The sequence below is a fragment of the Indicator indicator genome, chromosome 30 (assembly GCF_027791375.1).
Source record: "Indicator indicator isolate 239-I01 chromosome 30, UM_Iind_1.1, whole genome shotgun sequence".
Taxonomy (NCBI): Eukaryota; Metazoa; Chordata; class Aves; order Piciformes; family Indicatoridae; genus Indicator; species Indicator indicator.
In genome coordinates, this window is record NC_072039.1 from 4,376,423 (window position 1) to 4,404,045 (window position 27,623).

Here is a 27,623-nt window from a genome sequence, read left to right on the forward strand (position 1 = left end):
TGGAGGCCCTGTTCAGCATAACATAATGGTTGGCCTCGATGATCTTAAATGTCTTTTCCAGCCAAAACGATTATGATTCTGTACAGCAATGGCATCATGTGTGGCACCACGGTGGCCTCACACGAGACGTCACAGCTGAGCAGGGTCATCCCACAAGACAGCCACCGCTCGCTGCTCCGAGGCACCGACACGTCATCGCAGCCCAGAGTTTACGTCACAGCGTGAGGCCACACACTGCTGGCATTCCTACGACGTCACGGGCGGGAATCCCGGCCTCCAGGGGCGGCCGCGACAGCAGCTCGGAGTTTTGTGCCCCGCCGTTCCCGGTGCGTCCCTTCGCTCACCTGAGGAGCAGCATAGCAGAGCCGCGCGAGCACCGGCCCTGCGCAAGCCGAGCACCGTGGGGGCGAAGAACATCGCTTCGTCATCAGGGTGCGCCGTCACCAGCAAGGCGCGGCCGCCACCCACCCGCGCGGCCGCCGCCACTGCCCTTCCGCTCAGAGAGGCGCGAACCCCGTCCGACGCGTAACGGCGCCGCAGGCAGCGCGAGCCACCAAGCAGCAGCGCCAGCAGCAGCGCCAGCACCGCAGGCCCCCAGCCCCACGACTCCGCTGCCATAGCGACCGGCGCCGCGTGCGCGCCAGGCTGCTCCGGCAGGAAACGGCAGAGCAGCAGCAAGGTTCCGGGCCACCAAAGGGCCTCGCCCATGACCACCCCTTCTCTCTCTTCCCCGCCCCGGGGCGGGGCTGCTCGGCTGGTGTCGCGGAAACGTGCCGTGGCTCTTCTGCTCCAGGGCTGCCCAGGAGGAGGGGCACACCGGGAGGCATCCCGCTGCGCTGCCCTCCCCTCGCCAGGCCTGGCAGGGTCTCAGGCAGGGAACGGGACCCCGCGGACGGGGTTTGAACGGGACCTGTTCCCCTGGGGAGAGTTCGTCGTTGCCCGGGCCCTGCAGCTCACCAGCTGAGCCGCCGCTGCTGCATTAAGAAATAATAACAAATAGTGACAAAACCTAAGCTTTTCAGCGTGTAGTACCTGTTATCCGTGCGCTGTGCTACTGTGGAAGAGACGCGGGTTAAGGGAGACGTCAGAAGCAGGGCAAGAGGAGCTTATCTTCAGAGGTATTCTGCTATCTGCAGATCTGTCTATCCAAGTATGGCTGCAGGAGAAAAAAACGTTTGGATATGTCTAAGAATTGAAGTCAACCTTTGGAAAAGGCTGCAGAGCAAAAGGAGACAAGAAGTAGTGTAATAAACATGAAAAAGGCAATAGGATATGGGATGCCTCGAAAACTTTGCTTTTCAAGATTCAGGCAATATTTGGGCAGATATTTCAGGCAACATGGAAGACAATAAGTCAGAGCGTCGTCCCTTTTCTGGAGAAGAGAACAATCACCCGTCCTTGATCTGAGTGTCCCTCCAGCTCTACTTACAGCTCGTCTGGGACACGAGTTGCCTGTATTTTCTCTGTCAGTGACCCAGCAGCTTACTGGCAGATGCTGTCCCAGATGCAACTCTCCCCATCATCTCTCCATCCTCATCAATCCCCAACTCTCTCCATCATTAAAAAAGAGGCACCATGATGGAGTGTGTTAGTTGGGTAGGCTGAAAGAATAAAATGGTGAAAACAGCTTAGAGGAATTCAGTATCAGAAGAGCAGCTAAGACCTCATAAGATGCATGCCTGACTCATCTTCACAGATATTCATTTGGATACTTTAACTTCCAAGTGAAGAGATAGTCACTGGCATGTGCTGGGATTGACCACAAATGTTTCACCTGGAGATGTGCCATGTCACCTTAACACAGTACTCTGTTAACAGAGTGGAACTTGGCTACTGTAATAACTACAGACTTAGCAAAATACATGTTTTCTAAGTAACCCTGTTTGCTACAGTGTAAGCTCCTGAGTTTTTAGTCTGAATAAACAACTGTGTGGGCACACATACCACAAATGTGGGATATGGCTTCTAGTTATGGAGAATTTTAATGAGATAATTTAATGTTGCTGAATCTCCTTTTCCCCCCATAGTAAACCAGATAAGGAATTAATTTGCGATTTCAGCACACCTGGAACTGTGTATCTGCAGGTAAAACACCATGCAGATCTGAAATCCCTTACTGAAAAAAAGGGGGAACAATTTGGACTCTTCATTTGGTAGAAGGATTAAAAAGACATTGGCAACTGGAGTTGGAGGATCTTTAAGGTCCTTTCCAACCCGAGCCACTCCATGATGTTAAAACTTCTCACGTTTTTCGTAAGTCATTCGCCGCCAGAGGCAGAGCCACGACGTCACTGACAGCGCGGGAATCTGACGGGCCCCAGTGGAGGTGCCGCCGCCTGGGGGGGGCGGGAAGGGCACGGCGGGGGCCGGGCACCCTCCGGGCGATGTTCCGGGCCTGGAACGGGTTCCCGCCCCCTGGCTCTGAGCCGCTCGCGGTTTCAGAGGTCCCATTCATTGGCATGGCCGTGGCCCGCTACGTCCGCTGGTGCCCCCCGCCTCCCCCCCGCTGCGGGCCCGTTATCAGTTATTATAAATTTACATCGATTCGCCCGTAATGTGGCGGGGTAGAGGAAGGCGCCGTGGCTCTCCATTCCTCTCCTCTCAGTAGAATCACCGGGAGAGCCGCCGGGCCAGGCCCACCGCAGCGGCTGCCAGCGGTGACGGGACCCCTCGCCTCAGTGCCGCCGCGCCCCACACTCGCCTCATGGCGGCCGCCCCCGCCCCCCGTGAGCCCCCTCAGCGGGGAAGGGGGAGGGAACCCTTCCCCTCCGCACCGGCCAACAGGTCCTGGAAGGAGCATAGCAACTCGGCCTGTCAACGCCAGGCCCGCCCGTCGCTTCTCACGAGCTGGCACAGCCTGGCCAGTTGGACACACCGATATGGCAGGAGGAGAGGGCGAGCCCCCGCAGCCGCTAGAAACCACCGAGCCGCGGCGTTGCCGTTTGCACAACTGCTGCCAGGACCTGGGGAGAGGGGGTGGAGCCCACCGAGCCGGGGGAGGGGAGGCAAGATGGCGGTGGCGGTGGCGCTGAGGTTGAGGTGAGACGCTGCGACCGTCCAGCCCCATCAGAACCTGCCGCCCGGCCCGCCCCAGCGCCGCGCCGTCGGTAAGGGCAGGGGGTCCGGCGGGGCGGCGCGGGTGGACGGCGCGGCCCGAGGGGGCAACGGGGCCTACTGCCTCCGCTGTGAGGAGGAGGGGGAAAAGGCGGGGGCCCCGGCCATCCCTTCCTCCTCCCTCCTCACCGGGGAGAGAGCCGCTCTCGTTCTCGCGGGGAGGGCGCTGGAGTTGTGGGGGGGTCCTTGACGGAGCCGTCGGGGTTGGGGGAGGTAGGTGAGTCAGGTGTGGGCTGGGGTGGAGGGTGCCCGGTGCCCGCAGGGTTTTTCCTCCATTGAAGCTGTTTGTGTGCGGGAAGGTCCGGTGGGGCGGGGGGGCCGTGGGAGATGGCCCTTGTGGGGAAGTTTCAGGAGAAATCCCAGAGCATCGCTGTGTTGGGTGTTGATCCCTGTCTTGTAGGTAGCAGAAGTGCAAGTTTAAAATAAATAAATAAATAAAAGGGGCCAGTTCTGCCAAACCGACCGTTTGGCCGCTCGGCCAGGAGCGCGTCGGTCCCGGCCGTGTGCCACTTTCCCAGCTCCCGTGTCCGAGGGATACCACTGCCGCCTGCTCCGGCTCCACGTTGAGGTTGTCGGTGATAGGGTGTTGTTGGTGATGCTGACACTGAATTATTCATATAGGACCTGTAAACATCCCCAGCTTCTGTCATCTCTGGGCTGCTGGAGGGCACAATGGAAGTGGCTTTTTCTAGAATTGTTCTGACTTGATGGTAAAGAACTTTGTACTTGCTGATTCTTTTGTAGTTAAAAAACATGTGGGTATCAAGTCGGTTTCAGTTAGACAAGGTTCTAGGTGGGCTTATGAACTGTTAATGTTAGACAGGTTCAAGTAAGTAGTAGTCTGAACAATCTCGTCGTCCAAAACCTCTTTTTGTTTCGTTAATATAGTCTTATACAGTTATACCTTTTTATAACTGTAAATAATGTTATAATCTAAGAATAATCTTTAAAAAAGGAAGGACAATTTACTACACTAAGAAGGGGAAGATTACACTGCGAAGGGGATGTCTAGTTCTGCAGACTTGGTTTTGTGGCAGAATTCTTGTATTATACAGTATTTTTAGGTAGAGCACTATAGTTAAGAACTGCTAGAGCTCAAGTAGTGAATTTTATCCTAGGTTGTATGATTTGATGGGGGAAAAAAGAGCAGTGCTATTATAAAAAAATATTACTGTTGTGGTAAGTAGGATGGCCATGGGCACAGCCTAAGTGCCAGAGTCAGTAGACATATAGCATTGTATCACTGCACATGAGGACTGTGCAGATCTGTTGCAATTGTGCACTGGAATTTTATTCTGCAGAATGTTGTTATTCCTGATTAACTAAACAACCTTGACATTTGGAAAGGAAGTGTGAAATATTTGAAGTGGATTTCTCGTTAGCTGAAATCTTGTGTCAGGGATGAAAAACCTTGCAGATCCCAGGGATTCAAAAGTTCAGAGGAAACAAGCCAATGACAGTGACCCTTTTTATGAAAGCACAGTTCATTTTTTTTTTTGACATTGCTTTTCTTTGTGATACAGTATAGGCTGCTAAGGAGAAAAAAAGTTCTCATGTGCTTTATGTGCAGTATAAGTTTCCTATTCAAAATATCTATTGGTCACTAAAATACCTAAACTTCATACTCAAACTTGGGAAAGAGCAGTATTTTAAATCTTTTCTCTAAGAGTTTTATCTCATGTGCATTTTCTAATGTGTGGAGAGGATATTACACATTGTGTTGTGTTATTGTGTGAATCATTTAAAAGTAACTCTCCAGATTGGAATTACATACACAAAATCCAAGCATATTAACTTTTCTACATTGTACTGCTGCTGATGTATGTCAAATACAGTTTATCTCCTACAGCCACTTATTTCAGTTGTTCTTTTGGGGCATGCATGATTTTCATTGTGATCTAATGGGATTTAGAAGACTCAAAAACTGCAGTAAAAGTAGGGACAGACTCTAAAGCTTCCTTTCAGTTTCCCCCCTCTAGTCCCTTTTCATTGTCCTTGTGGTTCTATACCTGCATCTTCGAAGTCCATTTCTCACAGTATGACTGAGAGATGCTCACAGGAAAAGGAAGCTTCAACTACTGCTAAATACATAACTAACTGAAAAATTCTATTGTATAAGAGAAGTATATATTTTTTTTCTGTGTTATGTTCTTAATATTGGCATTTAAGTTACTCTGTCAGAGCTCTCAGCCAGAATTTTTGGTCCCCTTCTTTTATGCTTGCCTGCAAAGTGATCATAATGAATGTTTTCTTGTATGGTCAGAAATGCTCTTTGGATTTCTAGTGTGCGTAGCTGCTTAAATTGAAGGGTTTAACGATTGTTTGAGCTGGAAGGGATCTGTGCCTCGTGCAGGTGCACTGTAGCACAGTACTATCTTGAGAACAGACTAGTAACCAGACAGTGGTTTCATAATGCAAACAAACGTTTCCTGGATGCCAGTCTTGAACTCTTCAAGTCATTTATGTTCTTTAGTCAAATCTGAATCCATATTTCAGATAACAAACTATTCACTGAACATGGTGCCTTGTGTCTACTGTAAATGTTCCAGATAAGCATTCTGACCTGTGCAGGACTGCTGTCTCTAAATATTTACTTTGTGCTATTTCTAAATTATGCAAATAGCCAGGAACATGCTGAATACATCTTCCATGTTAGCTTCTCTCTCCTTCAGTGGCTCTCCATCTAGTAATGATATTTTGTGATGTTCCCTTTCTCTTTTGTGCTAGTTCAGTGTTTATCCACCATCTGTTAAATGACTACCACAGTCTGGGCCTACTGGGGCTTAAGTTTAGTGAGTTGGTGTTCACACAGAAAGCTCCCTCTTACCTTGGAGCTATGTTTCCTCCCAGTATCCTAAGAGAGATTTTTGTGTCCTTGAATAGCTTCCTGTCTAAACTACTCCTGTAATGTTGCCACTCCCAGACTGATTTGATATGCAGTCTTTTCTTCAGGCTTCTTGGTCTGTGTGGTTTTTGAAGTCAGTGCCTTCACCTGCTTATGATTACAAAAAGTGTTACAAAACGAAGATGCTGCATTGGTACAAAGATGCTTCAACAATCTCTCTGCAAAGTCCTATTGTTTGTAACTCTCAGCAGTAAAAAATGTCAGAAATGAAATTTTGATGCAGACAGATTGCCTGCACAAACTGTTGACCAGGACTGAAAAAATTCTGTGCATGTTGAATGAGTAGTCTTGGATAAAACTGAAAATGAAAATGCATTCAGGAAGATGGCAAGGGAAAGAACACCTATAAATGAAAAAGGATGAGTTAAAGTATAAAATATACTTCAACTAACAGGATATTTCTTTTTAATACCTCCTCTTGTGCCATGCATTCACTTGTGCCTTATGCTGTGCTGCAGGGAAAGCGCATTTGGCTCATTCTCTCTGTAGTCTTCATGAAGTCAGCGGCATACTTGTCCCATTGAGGGTTGAAAACAGCCACAGGAGCTTTCCCTGGCTGCAGGGCATAAGCCACATGTTCCATGTGAAACATCTGGGTTGTCACTGGTGGATTCCTGGGCAGAAACTGGGGATGTTTTGAAAATCAGGTGCTCTCCTAAATGGCTTAAAACACAGTCACGTTCTGAGGGAGATGTCTAACAAATGTGAATATAAATCAGTTAGGAAATGTGCTGAGTCCTGTCCTGTTTGTCAGTGTTAAAAAGTGAAGCCCCTGCAAGTTCATTACAAGTTCAAGTGCTGTTCAGCGAACTAGATAGATGTATAACTATGGTTCAGCTGTACTCTTCACCTCGTTAAGAGTAGTTTTGGGGGAAAAAAGAGGAGGAATTAGCTTGAATAAAAAAATAACAGTTGTCTGTACTTGGTTATCCACTGTAGAGTTTTATCTCGGGTTCATATTCTTCAACCCTTGTTTCTGTTTTTAAGCTATCTGAAATGCTGGACTGACAGAGAAGGGGTGTTTGAAGGTGGGAATTCTTCCATATGATCACTGTAATTTCATGGTTTAGCCTTCTTGGAATGTTACTCCCTTTCTTAATGAATGTGGTCACTTACCTGTTCCATTAGAGCCATTATTTGAACAGGTGCTGATACTTCACTGTGGTCTCAAAGGTCAAACTTGGGCATTTCTAGAACCTTGAAGTTGTGTATTTTTTTCACAGATATCAAAGTTTACTTCCACCACTCATAGTTAAGATCTCTTCCATTCTTTATCTTCTTTTCTGTGACCTAGAGGCTGTTGTGATCTCAGAGTTATATTTTCATATCTTGTGGCATCCCCTGTGAAGTAGAATATCTCAAACTTACTACATTTATGATTAACCATAAACTTGGTTTCCAGAAGGCCGTGGTGCATTTCCTGTGGATTATCTGAGTGGACCTAGACACTGCTTTTAGGCAACACAATTTCTTATTTTAACCTTCTTGGGAGTTTTAGCTAAAATCTAAACTTGATTTTATCTGAACCCAGTCATCTGAGGAAAGTGATGGGGCTGCTACCTAGTTTGTCCTGGACCCCTCTTTGTAGTATGAGGTTTCTGTTACTATACATCATAGTTTGTGGAGCTATAGGTGTAGTCAGTATGGATTAGTCAAATTATATTTCCTTTTCCAAACCTAAGCTGCTTTAAAAAGCTGCCACTAAAGATATGCTTTTGATAGCAAATGAGCTACAAGAGGAGGCTGAAAACTTAAAACTGTGGCCACAATTTTTCTTGCTTGTTAGATGATGTGAAAAGCATTTTTTGTTCTGCACAGATTAGCAGTGGAGGAATAAATTCGTGCAGAGTAGCTGTTTTTAAAGTGCTTGTGCTTTGAATGCAAGGGGGAGAAGCAAAAATTGTATTGAAAGAATATTTCACGTGTAGTGTTTGATAGGGATGAAATTTGAGATCATCATGGATGGAATGGGAGGAGATAGGTGAATTTGAGTAAACCTCAATGAGTTGGTGGACACTGAGTCCTGAGTGAGGATGACTAGCTGGGGAAGGTTGTCCTAAGTTCTTATCACTGCTGTTTATGTAGCATCTATGCATGCTACAAAGTGCTACATTGGAGGATGCTTGAGCTGATTTCTGTTTCACCTCATAGTTTTGTGGGTGAAGTTTGAATACTGTCGTTGATGTTTCACAAGCAGTTGAATTACCCCTGTGGAAGGAATGAAGCCCTTCAGAAGGGATAAGGTAGACGTCTGGGGTGTGGGAACTGCTGCAGATCTCAGGAAAAAAGCTGTCTCCCTTTGTGAGAGACCTTATCTGTGCAGTGTTTGGACTCTGTAGGGTTTGCTTTGGATGTTCAGTTCTGTGGATTTGGTTTCTGGTCTTCGGCACATGAAAATCTTTTGTGATGTACATTAACTGCATGTTATTTGCTATGTTGGGACAACCAGGAACAAGGATTGTGCTGTGGCTGGAAAACCCAAGTGTGCTTCGAATGTCTTTAGGAAATAAACTATCTACTTCTCTATAATATACTTCTAAATCCAGAATTCTTGTAAGGGTTTTTACCCTCCTATGGTTGAAATCATTGCTCAGTGATGCTTTTAGTCAAAGAAATGCCTACATCCTTGATTTCCATTTCTGAATGGAGGACTTCCTCCTGCCTCTTCTGGATAGCTTTGGTGTTATTGTGACCCTCCTTGGCAGAAGAGAGCTGTCAAGGCTCCATCACCAAGTGCTATTCCTTGATAAAACCCAGAAGAGGAGGTTTCCTCCCCAGGGATTCTCTGTACCCCAGTGTGTCATCCTGCTAGCTGTTGAGTGGATGCTGAAAACGTGTTCTCTAATTTCAAATGTGTGTGTGTTCAGCACTCTTTTTTTTTTTTTTTTTTTTTAGAAGAAAGTAGGTAGCTGATTAGAAACTTCCAAAGATGTTAATGCAGTCTTTAGGTTTTGCTGTTATGAACTCCTATATAATACAGCAAAGCTGTGTATGGCCTGGGTCTTGATATCATGTATTAGCAACTTTTCTTTACCCTCATAAATTACAGGAGAGATTAAAATAGAATTTCCTGGAGAAGGGTATCTTGTCAGCTGAATTTGATCGACCCCATTTTGGTAGAGCACAAATTCTATTTGTATTTGTAGTTACCTAGCAGGAGAGAGAGAAAGAGAGAGAAACTGTTATTTAAAGATGAGGTATAACAGTGTGATCACAAGATTTGGCAGCAGTTTGGTTGTAAATTACATGTGTGAGAATGCAACCAATATTCACCTTTTGGAATAGCAACAAAAATCGTTGTAAAATACTCTTTTAATACTTAGCTTTCAGTACATTAAATACTATTACTTAAAGGAGTTGATAGTCTTTTAATGGAAAATGTTTTCCTGTTGGAATTCGAAGTAGAAAATCCCATCTTATTTTTTCATCTATCTTCATGCAGATGGAAGAGTCTTGCTGCTATAGAGTGAATGTGACATCTTGAATTGCCAGCTGTAATGCTGCTTGATTTCTGTCACTTCTCTAATTGGCTAAATCAAAATATACTGTGCATGTAGAATATGTCAGACATTGTTTGGCATAATTGTGAGTTCATGCTTTGGACATTCAGAAACAAGATGTTATTGTACGCTAGTGGAGATTTCAGGGGGTGGAAATGGTCACATTCAGATGTTTGGGCTTTCCCTGGCATCTTTTTCAAACACTTCCATTGCTGTATTTATGGCTTGATTCATGGCCTTAATAATTAACAGAGAGAATGTTAATGAATGTTATGGGTAAAACACAACCATATAGATGTTAATTTTTGGGTTTTTTTGCTGTATTTCTAGCAGGGATAGAAATAGCAATTTTTACGTCAGTAGCCTTGTGAGTAAAGGGAGTGCAACTACATGAGATGAAAATTCTCAGTAATTTATAGTGTTTCTTAAATGTCTGTCATGGAAGAAGAAAAGACGTTTGCACAAGCAGAATTGTCATGGAAAATTCAGCAGTTGCTCTCAACTTGGAGAAAATACGTTCATTGTTCCTTTGCATTCTGTGCCCATACGCTTTGACTACAAGCTTCAGATTCTTCTATGACATAGAACTGAGTGGAAAAAGCTTAAAGAAAGTATGGAAGAGGTCTTGAGCTTTGAGGGTGATGTCTGTGCTCTGCAAAAATGGGAAGCACAGTATTCTGGAACATACTTAAATAGCTATTACTTAAATTGTCTTTAATTTCACTGCTGACCTATTAATATTTTTTTGCTCGTAACATGCAAAGAATCTTTCATCTTTTCAGGGTATGCCCAACAGATTTTCATGCTTCTGAGAACACTTATAAGATGGGATATTCTAGCTGAAATACATTTCCTCCAATTCTTGTTTTAAAGCACAAAATCATCTGAAGTCTGCTCAGGTGTCAACCTTCCGATAGGTTCTTAAATTAAACCTCTGTATCTTTTGGGATGGTCCTATCTAATGATCATGTAGCTAATTTTCTCACCATCCCATCCCACCATACTTCGCAGAACTTTGTATGATCAGAGTTAGAGGCTTGATGCAGAATAGTTTGAACCCAAACTTACTTGCTTTGCCACTAAATTGTTCATTTTTTTTCCTGAATATCCGACTTATGACTATGCTGCTAATTGGACATGAAGGCAGTGACTGAAGGACTAGTGAAGCTCATGAATTGTCTAGTGCTTTTATAGGTAAGACTTCTAGACTGTTAAGTCAGTCCTAACTTGTAATGGTATCATGAATACCCTGAGCAGTGGAGTTTTAGATGGCAAATAATACTTAGCCTTTCCCTCTATGGTAGTTTGAGTAAATAACTTTTTATATGGACGTTGGATTCATTAAACTGTTGTAAAATAAATCTGTCAGAAACAGACATTTTAGTATTTTCTTGTATGCGATTTATCCCCAAGATGCAAATTTGATGTTTTTGCTTGAGTGTTTGAACAGATTTATGATTATTTGGCAAATAACAATACCAGTAGGAAGAGTTGTTTTGCACATTTAGCAATGTACTTGAAGGGCTTTGCATATGTGACTCTCAACTTGGAATTTTGTGTTACTCTGTCAGTTGGGGGACTGTTGTGTCTTGAAGGTGCAGACACAGATCTGTAATTCAGGAAATCTAATTATTGTTAATAGGCTGGTCCTTAAGTACAACCTGGGTTTGTTCCTTTTTTTTTTTTTTTTCCCATGAGGTGGTTTCATTACCTTCTATAATGTAGAATTACAGAAAAAAATATTGACAAGTGTTGTTACCACACTTTGGCTAAAGCCTTTCTACCCACTGCTGAAACAGTCCCTTCACTCTGCGTTTTCTCACCAGAGTAAACTTGGAATAAATATCCCTGAATTAATTCTGTGATTCATTGGAGATGCCCTGGGTAAGGCAGAGCCTTCCTGGTTCTGCCGCAGGGTAGTTACATCAGAGCTCAATTTACTAAGGCTGCTGATTCAAACCCAAATCCCCCAACTCTGTGGAAGCCTTATGTGACTGTAATCTAATTCTTTGTGCTCTTGATATCACACTTGGTTTTCTCCAAAACAAGATGAGGAAAATTCCCAAAAGGATGTGAAATTTAATTAGCAAACATTGGTTAAGTACTTCAAGATGGCGTGGAAATTACTCCAAATGCAGAAGTGTTAGCTTTTAGTGTGTATGGGAAGGAAAATGGAGTCTGTCCATGAGACTAGCCTTTCATCCATGAAGGTGAATGTGAGAGCAGGAGACAGTATTCCAGCAACAGGACTATGGCTCCACAAACAGCGAGAAGGTGACCCTACTGTCTGTCTGCCCTCTTGACCCCTTCCCTTCTGCTGGCGTAAACATTTGTGTGGCCACACGTTGAATGATTTTGGGGAACTGGCCTGCTAAAAATAGTCACAGTTTTTAATCTGCTGTGTTTTCCCAAGTGAGGAGCTGCCTTTCTCAGGCACTGCTAGCTTTGGCCTGCTAAAAGTGCTGCAAGACTTGAGCTTGACTCTGTCATTGACTGTTTCCTGGGTAGTCTTTGCTTGATTTCTTAACCTTTCCGTGAGTCATTTTCCCACGTGTCTGCTGAAGATGGTATGGACTTCTGCTTCTTTCTGAAGCATTTTGAGATCTGAGGATCCAGAAATAATTGTTCAAATTACCATTGCCTGATAGAAACCAAATCTGAGTTTGCACTGTGACTGTTGCTATTATAATAGCCAGTTCCAAATGATTTGTGACTTACTCAGAATTCTCCACATATGACAAATGTAAGTGCAAACAGTAGCTTTTAAGGGGAACTCTGAATTGGATCTCTCCAGTAATTGGAGCTAGCCAAAGAGACAAATATTGTGATACCTTTAAAAATAAACATTGTTAAATCATTTCCTTGCCTGAGAAGCTGACATTAACACAGGGCCAAGTATCTCTTCACAGTTCTTGAAACTGTTACTCTTGTCTGCTCTTTCTCAACTACCTTCAGATTTAGCAGCTTATTCTTGAAGTCTTTGCTCCAACTTCTCCTGTAATTTTGTTGTTTTTTTAAATATTATCCATTTGACATTACTGGGTTTCCCCATCCCTTACGTGTTTCACCACAATCAGGGGAGCATCAGTGGAGTGGGACACTATACAGAACAGACAGGACTCTGAAATACAAACCAAGAATTACTGCTTTCTGCCCCTTTTAATTGTCAGTATTCAGTGAGACAGACAATTTGCCAGCCTGGTTGGCAGCTGTGTGAAAGTATTGATGACCTAGCTTTATCTTTGTGAGACATTTAAGGCAGAATTCCAACGTCTGTAACAGCTCTTGTAAATGTTTACATCAGAAACCTTTGAAATGTGCAGAATAGTATGAAAAGGTATGAAAATACTTGTCTGAAAAATAGAATCTTGCTGTCATTGACTGAGCAGAGTTGGAAGCTGATTTCCTGTATTGTAATTTGTCAAGGACACTAAAAATGAAGTTGAGCAGCCACTGTTCTGGCAGAGAAGCAGCAACCTGTGGAAGGATTGGAGAGGAGAAGAGAATTGATAGCTTTAAAGGAGGATTCTGACTGGATTTGGGTAGAGCAAGATGAAGTTTGTCACAACTAATGGAAGGATACAGCAGTGAGGAAAGCCCACATGAGGTTGGTTGCGGTTTAGGCACACAAGTTACAATCTTACGTGAAAAGATTGCCACATTTAAACATAATCTGAACCTATGGAACTTGGAGAGGTTAACAGCAGGAAGCTGACATTACCCTCACTGACCAAGAAGGAGATTGAAGAGTAATCTGTGTCTGCTGGGTACTTGTGAGCAGATGCTGGAGAGAGAGGTAAATGCTTTTAGATGAAAGGTCAGAAGGTTGCCTGCAGAGAAATGAGTTGGAGTCAAATACTCACATCCACAGTTGCAGAACTGAAGCCGAGGATCTATGTCCACGAATGAAGGTGGTAAACAAGGAGCAATGAGCAAGGTATCAGTGGTAATTCTGATGGCAAATATTGGCAAAAACTCCTCCCCCAAAAAAGTGACAGAGTGTAAACAAGCTCATACTACAGGAGACTGGGAGATAAGATGGCCTCTGCAAGGCATCTGAAGAGGTAAAATTAGGAGAGTGTACAGACACATGTAAGTGTCTGTAGTGAGAACAGGAGGCTCAGAGGGAGGGAAAATGGTACTTCAATGTCATTTTCCATATTATTGTTCCACAGTGTTGATTTTGTCTTGAAAGAAATTGGATCCTGGGCAGAATCTCCATTCTTTAGTTCCCTCTAACCTTGTAATTGCCCATATTTAACCATGTATTTTCCTTTACTGGTACCACCCTTGTCTCTTCCTGTTGTGTCAGTTCCCTCTGGGAGCAAGATTAATGTACCCCCATCAGTGGTAACTTCATTTTTTTCTTTGCTCTCTTCACTTCCCACCTCTCTTATTGACCCAGTTGTAACCTCTGTTATAGCCTCTGTGCTGTTTCTGTTGCCTTCCTCCGTTGGCAGCTTTGCTTTGGTTTCACTTTTAAAAGATTTTGGTTGTGGTGCCACAAACATGATCATACTTGCAGTTAAGACTGAGCATTTTCATGTGCATTATGTAAAACTTGTAGGTTATGAGACAGGGAGTTTGAGTTAGTGTTGTTGGATGATTGAAGGATGTTCATGCTTGTGTGCTATGCTTCCCTTCTCCCCCTCAAGTTTCCACTTCTAGCACAGAATTTGGAGAGATGGTCAGGATTTCTCAGTGCTGTTGGTTTTGAGAGTTTCTTGTATGAATGAAGACTTGAAGGCTAACAGTCCTAAAACAAACCTAACAACATGTACACTGAAGTTCTCGTGAATGGACAAACAGCCTCTCCAGCATTGTACAGCATAACTGCAACTGAACTTTCAGCACCTGGGTTAATGATCAACTTCAGGTTTGACTGACTACTGAGAAAATAAGGAGGAGATGTAACTTGACAGAAACTGTAAAGAACTTTGAATCATGCAGTAGTTGGCCTATATTTATGTGTGAGTTTTCATGTGGTTCCTCTCCCGGTCCCTTCTGCGTCCCTGTATTCTTCAGATGTACCTGACTGTGGTGATGGAAGAGAGTAACAACAGGATGAGTATTTAGGGACACTTTCCCAGAGCCTGCTGTGCATTTCTGGCTCCCTGTGCCTCAAAATGGATATCACAGAACTAGAGAAGGTTTGGAAGTGGTTGACAAGAAACAGCCAAGCAGACTGGAATTCTTCAGTGTAGAAAAGATACAGCCAAAGGGGTATGCTAAGAGTCTAGAGAATCACATGTGCAGAGGGGGAAAAGAGAATATGAAATAGATGTTTGGTTTATTCTAATCTGAACATTGGAGATACCAAAGGAAGGAAAATGTCCAGAGTGAACAAAAGCTGATGGTTTCTCATGTGAAACACCACAGAACCATAGAAGTTCCTGCAGCAAGCAGTTGTGAATACTGAGACTTTATATCAGCATAGAGAAGAGCTGGCAGAGAAAGCCATTAAGAAATCGTGAACAGAAAGGCTCTGCCTCAAGGAATCCCTGAGCCACAAGCTGTGTCTTGAGGAGCCACTGGCAGGCTGGAGGGTTTGTTGGTAGAGTACTGGTACGTGCTGCCTACATGCCTGCTGCTGGCCATGGTCAGTCTCAGCATATTGGGCTAAAGGAGCTTTGTTCAGATCTGGTATTACTCTCTTTATTCCTCACTGAAGTTTTTAAGGTGTAGCAGACATAAAATCCAGTTAGTGATTTTCCACATGTTTATGAAGACTGAGTATGGAGCTGCAGAGGAAGCACAAGGTAGGGCATCAGTTCATCAAAGATTTGTACTTTTGTAACTTTAAATAGTTTGAGCATCCTTACACCATGGATCCAGTCGTTCAGGCTGTGATGGGGGAGTAATTACCACATTTGGCTGAGCTGACAGTTAGCATGGAGCTTCACAAAAATTGAGAGAGAGATCAGAAGCTTTCTTTTTGCTGTAGCTGGGACCTAGGTATACATTTAGAGTGTTCAGGTACTGTAGCCTGCAACTGTCACAATGTGCAGTAGCTAAAGCTGCTTGCTTTCTGACACTGCTGCTTGATTCGATGTAAAGCATATGAGTCAGACCTATTAGAGCGTCACATAGTTGGTAAAAGATGTACTCCAATGAATGCTCTATGAATGATAATGTATAATAAATGTTAATGGTGAAGAATTTGTCACTTGGATATGAATTGTAGGTACTACAATAATATAGATACTATAAAGCACACTACTAGTGATCTGTAGTATTGCTTTGAAATAGAAACTATTTCTTTGGGGGATTTTTTGTCTGAAAATCAGGTTTAAGAGGTAAATCTAAATTTGTCTCGTTATTGTGGTAGTCCAATGTGTAAAATTTGGTTTGTTTGATGGAGCTGTGGGGGAGAAAGAACCCCAACCAGAAGAATAATAAAACGTCTGATAAACTTCAAGATCTGTTTGTATAGCTTGCTGAGTTTGATCCTTTCCTGAGCTGTTTTTGTCTATTGACTGTTAATGGAAAATGCAGTTCAGAAGTGTAGCTTTACATGTGATGTTTGTGAAAGGCTGCAGATTAATGTGCTTTGAAATAAAGCCATCTAGGCAGGGATCAGCAGTTACTTTATTTGAAGGTCTGATATGTCTGGTAGGCTCTGGAGCAGCAGTTGAGAATGTGCTACAGGTCTGATAAAATTCTGTATTTAATACATAGGCTCCAAGGATTATATCTTCGAGCAATCAGAGAGAGATACCTTGCATTTAAAATAAATGCCTTGCTCTTTTGGTTACAGTCATAATTTACCTCTCAAAGTACTGATGGGCACAGTGTTTGGGCTCAGCATTTAATTGATGTCTTCTGATCTTCAGGAGCTTGGACTTTGTTAGTGAACTTGTCTGGATTTTTTTCAGTATTTAAAATCTTCCCCATCTTTTCAGTGTTCACTGTTGAGCTGGAGACTACAATGGAGGCAAAGTAGTCATCAAATGGCACCTAAGCAGGATTGTTTTAAAGCTTCATAGTATGTTCACTTTCTGGCATCCTATAAGAGACAAACTGCCATTAGTTGAAACAGTGTTGGGTTTTGTTTTTTTTTGTGACTGCCTTTTTTACTAACTACTTCTGTAAACCTATTGTTAGATGGTAATAAGTATTCTAGAACCTGACTAATACACTGTGCTTTAATGAGCCGTAGGTGGGATTGAGTAAAAAGCCCTAAGATTACCTGAATCTGAAAGTAAGAAACAGTTCACAGGATCCAAAAGCTCTCTGGAAGAAATTAACTTCATGTTGTGTTAAGGAAGTTTACTGTAAATAAAGAGTCCACCTATAGACTATTGCAACCTCTTTAACATTTATTTTGAGTGACCTACTTTTCTTTTCAAATCCTCCTGATTCAACTGGGAGGCTGGTACAAGGATGTATTCGAACAATATAATCCTCAAATCTTTGTGTAGACAATGCTGACATGTCTCATTTTGAGCCCATTTAAGACCCGTTAACATGCTTCAGACTAGAGTCACCTATTAAATAAATACATCAGGAAAAAGCTTTTACTGGTAATGGTTGTTTTGCTTAGGTGACTATGGCTGTAATGTATTGTGGGTACATCTGGTACTTCACTGCTTATCAGTGATCTTTTTTCCTTTAGGCGGTTTCCTAGAAACATGATTGCTTGCTGGTCTTGATCTCACAGCTTAGTGAAGACTTCTTCTCTGATAATGTCAAGTTCAGGCTATCCTCCTAACCAAGGAGCATTCAGCACAGAACAGAGTCGTTATCCTACTCACTCTGTCCAGTACACCTTCCCCAGCACCCGGCACCAGCAGGTAAGGAGGCACCAGGGTTACAAATCTAGCAAGAGTACAGTTCAAGTGCTAGCTGTGCCCAAGGGGCTTGTTTGGACTTTTTGGTTTGTTTGTTTATTATTTGTTGGTTGGTTTTGGTTTGTTTCTAAACCTGTGTTGTAATACAAGTCTTTCACATCTGAAAACAGTGGAGTTGCAGACCCATATGTCCTGATGAGAACTGCTGTCAGTGTTGCTTAGCTAAATAGTTGTGGGGTGTTTTGTTTTGTTTTGTTCTCTTTTATTTGATCCTCTTTTGTTGTTTTGGGTTTGTGTTTTTTTTTTTCCCCTCTTCCTGTTTTTTTTTTTTTTTTTCTCTGATCTGGTCTTGGTATTTAATATCTTTGGAAATGATTGTTCCATGACACTGAAGACTCTTGATTGTTCTAACACAGAAGTATGTTTCATTTAGGAGTTTGCAGTCCCTGATTACCGCTCGTCTCACCTGGAGGTCAGTCAGGCAACGCAGCTCCTGCAGCAGCAGCAGCAGCAACAGCAGCAGCAGCTTCGGCGCAGGCCTTCCCTGCTTTCTGAATTCCACCCAGGCTCTGACAGGTGAGGGTGCTGCTTTTGAAGTCTGTGAATATAAATCTTCTACAAGTTTATTCTTTCTGTGAAGTTAGTTTGAACTTCTGAACAGAAAAGTTTTGGAGTTTCACAGTTTGTGTCTGAGTACTTGACTGCACTGATGGGTGCTCCATTGTCCTAAGTCTCCTCTCCTGCTTTTGAGTGGTGTAAGCTGTCCTGTAATTCCTTAGTCCCTTTGGCTTAACTATTATGTTTGTTTCACAGACAGGAAGAAACAGTTTGCTTCACTTTCCTTGCACCTCTCTTAACAACTCTGTCAGTAAACTTTTGAGAATCCATATTATCTGTATCTGAGAATCCAAAGTTTGCATATTGCAAACTTTTTAATGCTTGTTAAAGCTCAAAGTGTGTAAAATTTGTACTTTTGGATAATTTAATTTTGCTGAGTAGAAGCAACAAGTGCAAGAGTTGTTAGAGTGTGAATATTACCTTTCATATTTCCCAGAAGAGGTTTGTTCAACAGATGGCATCTGTGTGGCTGAGCAAGTAAGAAATGACAGAGCTAATTGGGTATTTTGAGTTGTAAGAGTTGTAGAACAGTGAAATGTGGCACAGGATGGACTTCCAGGCACAGAGGACTAAATCAGAGTGTATGCTGCTTTTGGCAAGACACTTGACAGCTTCATATCGTTTGTTCTAAATACTCTTTTTGTCAGTCTCATATGCCATTCCTGTCTCTGTAAGCAGATGCAACTGATCTGGGTCCAGCAGGTTAACTGAGGACAAGTCCAGCGAATCACATGTAGGAACTTGATTTCAGATTGGTAATACCTCACTTCTCAGCAGGGTGGTTTCCTTCACAGTGGATAGTCATGAATGTTCAAATGTACATTGCTATTGCTCTAAGGCTGATAGGTTCAAGACATTTTTCAGACTGTATTAAGCTTTCATTCGACCTGAATTATGTTGGATGGACTCTGAACCCCAAATTTAGAAATGAAAACCCCACTACAGACCAGAATAAGATAACTGGACTCTAGTAAATTAGCAGGAAAACACTTCCTCTTAGGGAAGAGATTACTAGATGATTTATGTGCCTCTGTTCCTTAGGGTATTAGGATGCTGTTGTGGAGTTGTAAGCAAATGTTATTGCTTGTAACCACCTCTTTTTTTTTTTTTCTTAGACTCTTAGTAAGAGTATCTGCTAGGAGCAACTTTATGTGCTGGATTACTGCTAGCAGTTTATTTTGGCTATAACTGAGGTACCTGGTTCTGAACAAATAGCAGTTATGAATGCTATGTAAATACTGGGCTACCTTAAAATCTCATTAGAATATTCCCAGAAATAACTTGATGATAGTGAAATCTGGGACTTTTGCACATTGCCTTCATCTGGTGTCACCAAATTGTCAGTGAGGCAGAGAATCGTAGTGGCTTTTAGAGCTCTCAAAGCTTCGGTTTATAGAGGAAGTCAATCCCTACTCTGCACTGTACATTTGTAAAAGCTTATTCAGTAGTTCTGGCAAACTACAGGAAACTACTGTCATCTCCTCAGTGGCACTTCATAGGAAGATCTTGAAGCATATGAGGCTCTTTTATGGACATCCTGTGCATTTCAGTGCGAAGAAGCTGGTGACACTGTTCCTTTGCACTTTTCTGAGAAGGAGGAGTTTTTACGTGACTCATGCGTTGAATCAATGGCTGTTGCTGTCATACAGTGGCATTTTAGTAGAGATCAACTTCCAAATAGGCTCATGGCTCATTTCAAGCAATCTGTCTGTATTTCAAAATTATTTGACTGCATAAATGAAACTATGGAGCTGCTGTGGCCATCTGTGTTCAGTGGAATATAGAACCGTATTTATCTCCTGGATTTTATTTGTTTATTGTTTGAATTAAAGCTTTGATTTGAACATCATTGCAGCAGTGGTAAGTTTCTTTAAGGTTTGTAGTGACAGGCATGTATTTAAACAGTGACCTTTAAAGTTCAAGCTAACTTTCTCTTTTTGAATGGGTTTAAATTGTGTTGTTGAAGATCATGCTTAAATACATTGGTCTGCCTCACTGTTTACTAGGAGCTTTACTAAATTGCACCTCTTGGATATTTGAAAAGGGTTAAAGAACACCAAACAGTTTCATTGTATGGAAAATGTGTAGGTTTAGTGTATGCAAAACGTATATTTTAATAGTTTGTCTCTCCTGTATATTAGGCCTCAGGAAAGGAGAACTGGATATGAACAACAATTTCATCCAGGTCCATCTCAGACAGATCATGATTCTCTGGAATCTAAGCGACCACGTCTTGAACAAGTCTCTGATTCCCATTTTCAGCGTGTCAGTGCAGCTACTGTTTTGCCTTTAGTACATCCTCTGCAGGAAGGATTGAGATCTGCAGATATTAAGAAGGTAAAGCCATTTTCTTTTACAGTGCTAAAGGTGTAACTTCCTGTATTGTGTTAAGCTGATTAATTTTTTTTTCTGCTAGATGTTTTGCTTTATTTTATTAATTCTTTAATCCCAAAAAATTACTTTTGCACATGTCAACAAACTGGCCATGAGTCAGTGTTACTCTTTTATAAAAAGAAGATGAGTCTGCCTCAAACACAGTAAAGAGATGGGAGTCCTGAGTTCCTACTACACTCTTGAGTTATTAAAACCTCAGCTGCAAAATGATTATAGTATAGTGCATGAAATATTTTGCTTTTTAGTTGAAAGCTGCTGGCAAATGCTTGCAAGGCCATTTTTATTCTGTAATTAATATTTGTAATGAGTGGTCAAAGTACTCCCTTCCGCCCCCTTTCCCTTCTAAGCATTTGAAATGAATCTGCTTATTTACATAACGCTAATTACTCTTGTCACTCTCTCATTTGGGGTAAATGTAGGACAATCTAGTTTGGTGTGGATCTTTTCTATTGTAGATACTGAATATTGATTAGAGCAATTTGTGTAGAGCAGACAAAAGTCTCTTAAATGAATATTTCATACCTTCCCTCGTGCACCCACACAAGCACACAGCCTCCCACACCAAAAGGTGGTACATAACAGGTGTGACTTCTGAAGGTGAGCACTCAGGTCTCTAAACTCAGGTCATTTAAAGACAAATGAGTTAATAGGCACCAGATTTTTATGAAGTTGATTATTTGTCTTGCCTAATGCCTACCTCTCCTTTTATCATGTGAATAAACTGTGAAGTAAAGTACAATTATGATAGCGTGGGATTTGTTAGTCACTTGCTCTGTTGCATAGTAAAGGTAAGATCAAAGGGGGCTGGAGAAGCCAAGCTAAGGAATGCAATGTTAACATGCTTGCATGCAGCTGAATTTTTATCTAGGTGCTACAGATAGAAATGTGCTGTCTCGATTTAGAAGTGCAGCCTAGTGTTATATGGAGGAGAAGTGGCATTTAGGGACATCATCTTTCAGTCTAGCTTGCACAAGGGATATGTTACTGAGCTAGTGTTTGCCAGCCAGGTAGTCATGGAGCATGATGGTCTGAGGACGTAAATACTTGGTACAACAGTGCTGATCTTAGAACAGGAAGCATGTTGAAATATGTTGTTTGGAAACAAACAAACAAAAGAGAAGAAAATCAAAGCCAAATGAAAGTGACCTGTTCTTTCCTACGTCATTTCTCTTATGTTCTCTATACAACTTTAGATGTACTTTATCAGGCTGTTCATGGTTATCTTCAAGAATCTCATCAATGTGTGCAGACTATTGAGGATTTGCTCTCAAGTAACCCTTCCTTTAAAGATAAAAGATACTGCTTACAATTCTGGTAATATATTTTTTAAAGGGAGATGTTTTGATCTTATTTTGGTTTCAAGGTAAATACTGAAGTCTGCTGTTAATTTAAAGGTGGACTTTGAAATGACAGTATCATAATTAGCTGAGATTGTTGGAGTTATTCAGCCTGGAGAAGGAAGGGCTCTGGGCAGCCTTCCAGTATTTGAAGAGGGTTGGAGGAGAGCTGGAGAGGGACTTTTTACACAGGCATGGAGTGACAGAATGAGGGGTAAGGGCTTCAAACTGGAAGTAGCTCAGTTTAGACATTAGGAAGAAATTCTTCCCCATGAGAGTGGTGAGGCACTGGAACATTTTGCCCAGAACTGCTGTGGAGGCTTCAGCCCTGGAAGTGTTCCAGGCCAGGTTGGATGAGACCTTGAACAACCTGGTCTAGTAGGAGGTGTCTTTGTCCATGTCAGGGGAGTGGAACTAGATGATCTTTTAAGGTCTCTTTCAACCCAGACCATTCTATGATTCTATGCATGGGCTGTCAGTTAATTTCAAATTATTTAAAGCATTCATACACTCAAATATTTATCTTAGCTCCTCAACAGAGGTGTAGGTAACTGGAAGTTCTGTTTAATTAATGGATGTTAGTTTGATTACTGAACCCTCATGCACGTGGTACAAAGATGACTGATTTCTCTCAATCTCCTGCCTTCTTGTTCCCATGAAAGGACCCAGCTTTTGGAGGGAAGCATGAGGGACCATCTTCTCCAATTTCTGGTCAGCCTTGTGGGGAGGACCAAAATGCTTCACCGTCAAAGCTGTCAAAGGAAGAACTGATCCAGAGCATGGACCGTGTAGATCGCGAGATTGCGAAAGTTGAACAGCAAATCCTCAAACTGAAGAAAAAGCAAGTAAGCACAGCAGGCACTGTGGGAAAAGATGTGGGAAAACTTCGTTTGGTGGTGAATTTTTTTGGTTATGTGAACCAAAAGAATAAGATAAAAAGGGAAGGTCATGGATACGATTCTCTAGAGTAACTGGCTTGGACTTCACATAGTTGTAAGCATTTTGCAGACAGGAGGAAACCACTCAGGAACACCAACAGGAGGTGGCTTTGTGCTTTAAAATTCTGTTAGGTGACTGCTGAACCATGGGCACTGTGACTGTAATTTCAGCTTTAAAGATGACTGTTGGACAAGAGGAAGCTCTCTTCTTTCTTCTTTCACAGTCTGTGCCAGGGGAGAATCCCTTGCATGTGTCTTCAAAACCAGAGCTTGTACAAAAGTCCCTGGATCATCTGTATTCACAAGGGCAGGAGATCCTTAGCAGGAACTAAGGTTAGCCTCAGGAAAAGTGGAGGAGGAGGAGTGCAAGTAAACAGAGAGAGCAGAAAAATAAAGGAGGAAATAGCACTCTTTTTTGAGTAAAATCCTGGCTATGCTTTGCATCAGAGCTGCACTTCAGCCATTGGAAGCAAAGGAAGCGTTTGCTGGCAGTAGATGTTGCCTTCCCAGTAGCTGTTGTGGCCAACTAAACCCACCCTTCAATCTAGGCATCTGTTACTCATTGGCAAAAACAAAGTCCTTGTCTCCTTTTCCTTTTGTGACATTCAAGGATCCATGTAGAAGTAGTGTCAGCTTTATATTTCTTTTTTTGGTGTAAACACTTCAGGAAATGAGAGTTAGAGACTATAGGATTTGTGAACTCGTTAGGTCCAGGATAACAGACAACTCTCTGGAGCAGCATGGGTTTTTGGTTTGGAAGCATTTAATTCCATCAGAACTGTAGTGACCTGTAAAGTGACTTTGATCAGAAACCCAAGGAAGGATGTCACTGAGTACCTGGCTGTGTGTTAGTGATGCTTATTTTTTTGTGTCTTTGTTCACTTTTCCACACAATCAGCAAGTACTCTGCATGTTGGCTGTGGAGGTTCATTTGTGCATATTTCTGCTATGGTCTGACTTTAAAAACAACACAGAATTGCTGTTGCCTGCAGTAATTGAGCATGTTTGTCATGGCACCCTGTAAAAATTCTACATTTGGAATTCTTGTGCAGCAATATACCACACTGCAGCCAGTAACAAGACAGGATGGATCCCTAGCATCAAAAGTTCTTTGTTGTATGTTTGTGGCAGGCATGGATGAAGGATATTTAGAACTGGAAAGTGAAGATGTTGCTGAACTAGATGGTTTTTTTTGATGTGAAAGGGAATAACAGCACAGTATAGTAGCTAGGGAATTATTACAGGGTTGTGTTTTTTTTGCTGTTGGTTTTTTTTACTTGTAACAACTTGGAATTGCAAGACATGGAGTGGTTTTTTTCTGCTGTGAAGTACCTTTAGAATGCTGCTGTCTGTGGAGTGTTAGAAGGACTTTTGTACCTTTTTAAAGAATAAGACAGTAATAGTGACACTTGGGTATCTACAATGTAGGAAGGCAGCTCTGTGGATTAGTTCCTCTCTGAGAAGGCAGGTGTGGTGCAACTGTTCTCCAAAGTGAGTATTTTTCTTTAAATAGTGATAAATTACAATGTGACAGTGGCTGCAAGTGTCAAGCTGAAACAAGTCTGAATCATTGCAGGTGAGTCTTGTAAACAGTGAATTTGTTTTACCAGTAGTACAAAAAATAGTCTTGTTATCATCCCTGTTGGTGTTAAAACCATTTCATTCATTCCCTGTCAGTTACAAGGAGGCATAGCAGGCAGTGCTAACAGTTGATCAGATGCATATTTTATCTCTGGTGACTAATTACTGGTAAGGGGAGCGTGGTGCGGATGGCTGATTTTCTTTCTTTCGTCTCTTAGCAACAACTTGAAGAAGAAGCTGCTAAGCCTCCAGAGCCAGAGAGGCCTGTCTCCCCTCCTCCAGTGGAACAGAAACACCGCAGTATTGTCCAAATTATTTACGATGAAAATCGGGTAAGCTGCTCTTCAGATGCTGGGGGGAGCTGTGAACCTGACCATGGGTCCTAACAAAGGTGATCCAAGGGTTGGAGCACCTCTGCTACCTGGACAGGCTGAAGGAGCTGGGATTGTTCAGCCTAGAGAAGAGAAGACTCTGGGGGGCCCCTTAGAGCTGCCTTCCAATACCTGAAGGGATCCTACAGGAAGGCTGGAAGGGGACTTTGCATAAGGGTGTCTAGCAATAGGACAAGGGGAATGGCTTTAAGCTAAGAGAGAGTAGGTTTAGACTGGATCTTAAGAAGAAACTCCCCAGTAAGAGGGTGGTGAGACTCTGCAGTAGCCTGCCCAGGGAGCTTGTGGATGCTGCCTTCCTAGAGGTGTTCAAGGCCAGATTAGATGAGGCCTTGAGCAACCACATCTAGGTGAGAGGTGTCCCTGCTGGCAGGGAGCTTGGAGTAGATGACCTCTAAGATCCTTTCCAGCCTAAGCCATTCTAAGATCTTTCAACTGCTTCTGTCTGTAGAGCTGTTTATATCCTTTATACAAGTAGAATTACTGAGCTTGATGCATTTAAAATCCATGTAGGACTTGGTTTGAATTTTCACATCAGGAATTATACGTACTGTAGATTGGCAGTTTCTGTACTGTAGAGTTCAGTTTCAAGTGTTTTGAGACCAGAAGAACCATTCTAGCAGGGCAATACTGTAACATTTCCTTGGTATATAATTATTTTGTGCAGCTGTGAGTTCCAAAGAATTTCTCAAGATTGAAATTACATGGGAAGAGTTTGAACACTTTCTAATAATAACTGCCTTATGGACTAGCTTATCCTATATTTTTCTTTGCAGATGTTTAAGGGCTAGTATGTATAATGATTGGGGGGAAAGAATCAAATTGGAACTAGTCTGTTGAATCACTTCAGGAAGCTTTGTCTGCTCACAAAGGCTTTGGAAGACTGTAGAGGCTGGAAGTGAATTTGTGAAACCCAGATGTCCTTACACTGCTGCCTCCTTTAGGGTCAGAATTGTTTTGGGGTCTTTGCCTAATGTGAGGGAAGGAGGAGCTTTGACATACTTCTTTGTGTGTCTGTGCACACATTGATTCATAGTCCCTGACTTGGCAATTGGAGAAGTTTAGTTTGTTAATTCCACTGTTTTTAAGCTAGCTATACTTGGTTTACTGAACACCCTTCTTCCTCTTATTAATTATCTGCTGTATTATTTATTAAATGTGTGGGGTTTTTGAACTGCAGAGGTCAGTTCCTACTTTTATGCTCTATCACCATCCAAGCATGGAGATCAGAGTGGTAACTACACAATTCAAGTATAGGTTTCTTGATCTGCTGAGACAGTTTTGCAGCAGTAGGTTAAAAAGGATACAGTATGGTCAGGCAAGGGTTTAAACACCAGTGAGCATAAGTGAAAGAGCTCAGATATGCTTCAGATGATTTACTTAGACTATACCAAAAAAATCTTGTTTGCAGAAAAAAGCAGAAGAAGCTCACAAGATTTTTGAAGGTCTTGGTCCAAAAGTTGAACTGGTAAGTTGTAGGTTTGAGTTGTTTTGGGTTTTTTCCTTTCTTTTGTTCTATTTTCTGTGTTGCCAGTTGCTGTAGTTCTGTTGTGCTAAACAGATGTAGTTCAGTGTTTATGTATAAAAGAAGTGTGTGGTGAATTGGGCTCAAGTGAGCTGAGTGGTCACTTAATTGTAGTTTTTAAAGTAGATTTGAATCTGTGTGAGAGAACAGATTGAAATCTGAAAAAAAAAAAAAGTCCTGTTACATACCTAAGTAGTTCTAATGATCTAATTTTACATAATGAAATCTGTGCTTTATCATGAGTATCTTCCAGTTTCTTCAGATTGAGTGCACTGTTGGCAGAATACTAAAATACTGTTAAAGATATTGCATATACTTTTAGAATTACTTGCATTGGAAAGTACTAAAAGTATGCCTTTCTAATCCAAAATCATAGCCACTTTACAACCAGCCATCAGACACGAAGGTCTACCATGAAAACATCAAAACGTGAGTGCTTTAATATCTTCTCATTGTCCCATTAGGAAAGACATTCAGATCCTAGAGTGTGTCCAGATGTGTCGGTGTGAGCTGAAACTCCCCCCTCACCAACAAGTAACCAGGCTAGCCCAGTCTGGAAGCAAATGAAGAGCTGTATTTACAAGCAGAGTCTAAAATCTACGATGAAATGCAATGAATATGTGCAAATATACAAAATTCACAACATTCACAAATATATACAATCAACAGAAAAGCACAACCGATCTCCCTTTGCTTCCCCCCAAGGGGACCCTCCCAAAGGGGCCTCCCTCTCCCACGAGCTTCCCCCCAGACCCCCCTGGACAGAGAAGCAGAGTTTAGTTAGAGCAGAAAGTTGTTAACTTAGCTGCCAAGGTCAGTGTGTTATCTTCAGCCAGAAGAGAAGAAGAAACAGCAGCCAGACAGCCCAGCAACTGCCCCCACTGCAGAACGCAGAACGTGCAGAGTGCCTACTTTGTTTTGGGTAATAGTTCTTAAACATTTCTATCTATCCAATGGAAGTGTTTAGAACAATCAGTATTTTGCTTTCTTACACCCAATAGTGACTTATTTACACTCTTTCACTTTCTCTGTTCTGAACTTTGCAAGGAAAAATTAAAAAGACAGTTTCAAACCATCACAACAGAGAAGAGCAATGAGGCTGGTGAGGGGTCTGGAGGGCATGGCATATGAGGAGTGGCTGAGGGTGCTGGAGATGTTTACTCTAGAGAAGAAAAGGCTAAGGGGAGATCTTACTGCTCTCTACAGCTACCTGAAAGGATGTTGAATCCGTGAGGCTGGTATTGGTCTCTTCTCCCAAGTAACCAGGGATAGGACAAGAGGAAATGGGTTTAGGTTGTGCCAGGGGATGTTCAGATTGGACATTAGGAAAAACGTCTTTAGTGGTGATGTTGGAACAGGCTGCCCAGGGAGGTGGTGGAGTCACCACCTGGAGGTGTTCAGGAAGTGTATGGATGTGGTGCTTCAGGGCATGGTTCAGTGGTCATGGTAGTTGGGTTACAGTTGAACTTGATGACCTTGAAGGTCTTTTCCATCCTTACTGATTCTATGGTTCTATGATTTAAGGGATCTGG

General features: G+C 42.4%; 2 protein-coding genes across 4 annotated transcripts in view; one reads left to right on the forward strand and one right to left on the reverse strand.

Moving 5' to 3' along the window:
* The window catches only part of PIGL (phosphatidylinositol glycan anchor biosynthesis class L), a 59,011-nt gene extending 58,303 nt beyond the window's left edge, over positions 1 to 708 (reverse strand). Inside the window, exon 1 of the mRNA XM_054394544.1 lies at positions 345 to 708. Within this exon, the coding sequence (XP_054250519.1) occupies positions 345 to 708 (364 nt within the window). The remainder of the gene's footprint in view (positions 1 to 344) is intronic.
* Positions 709 to 17,204: 16,496 nt separating this feature from the next.
* Positions 17,205 to 27,623, forward strand: part of NCOR1 (nuclear receptor corepressor 1) — a 49,483-nt gene continuing 39,064 nt past the window's right edge. For all 3 annotated transcript variants that reach the window (XM_054394371.1, XM_054394373.1, XM_054394372.1), the window contains exons 1-7: positions 17,205 to 17,312; positions 17,743 to 17,885; positions 20,069 to 20,264; positions 22,321 to 22,503; positions 24,396 to 24,509; positions 25,978 to 26,034; positions 26,468 to 26,520. In XM_054394371.1, the coding sequence (XP_054250346.1) occupies positions 17,205 to 17,312; positions 17,743 to 17,885; positions 20,069 to 20,264; positions 22,321 to 22,503; positions 24,396 to 24,509; positions 25,978 to 26,034; positions 26,468 to 26,520 (854 nt within the window). The remainder of the gene's footprint in view (positions 17,313 to 17,742; positions 17,886 to 20,068; positions 20,265 to 22,320; positions 22,504 to 24,395; positions 24,510 to 25,977; positions 26,035 to 26,467; positions 26,521 to 27,623) is intronic.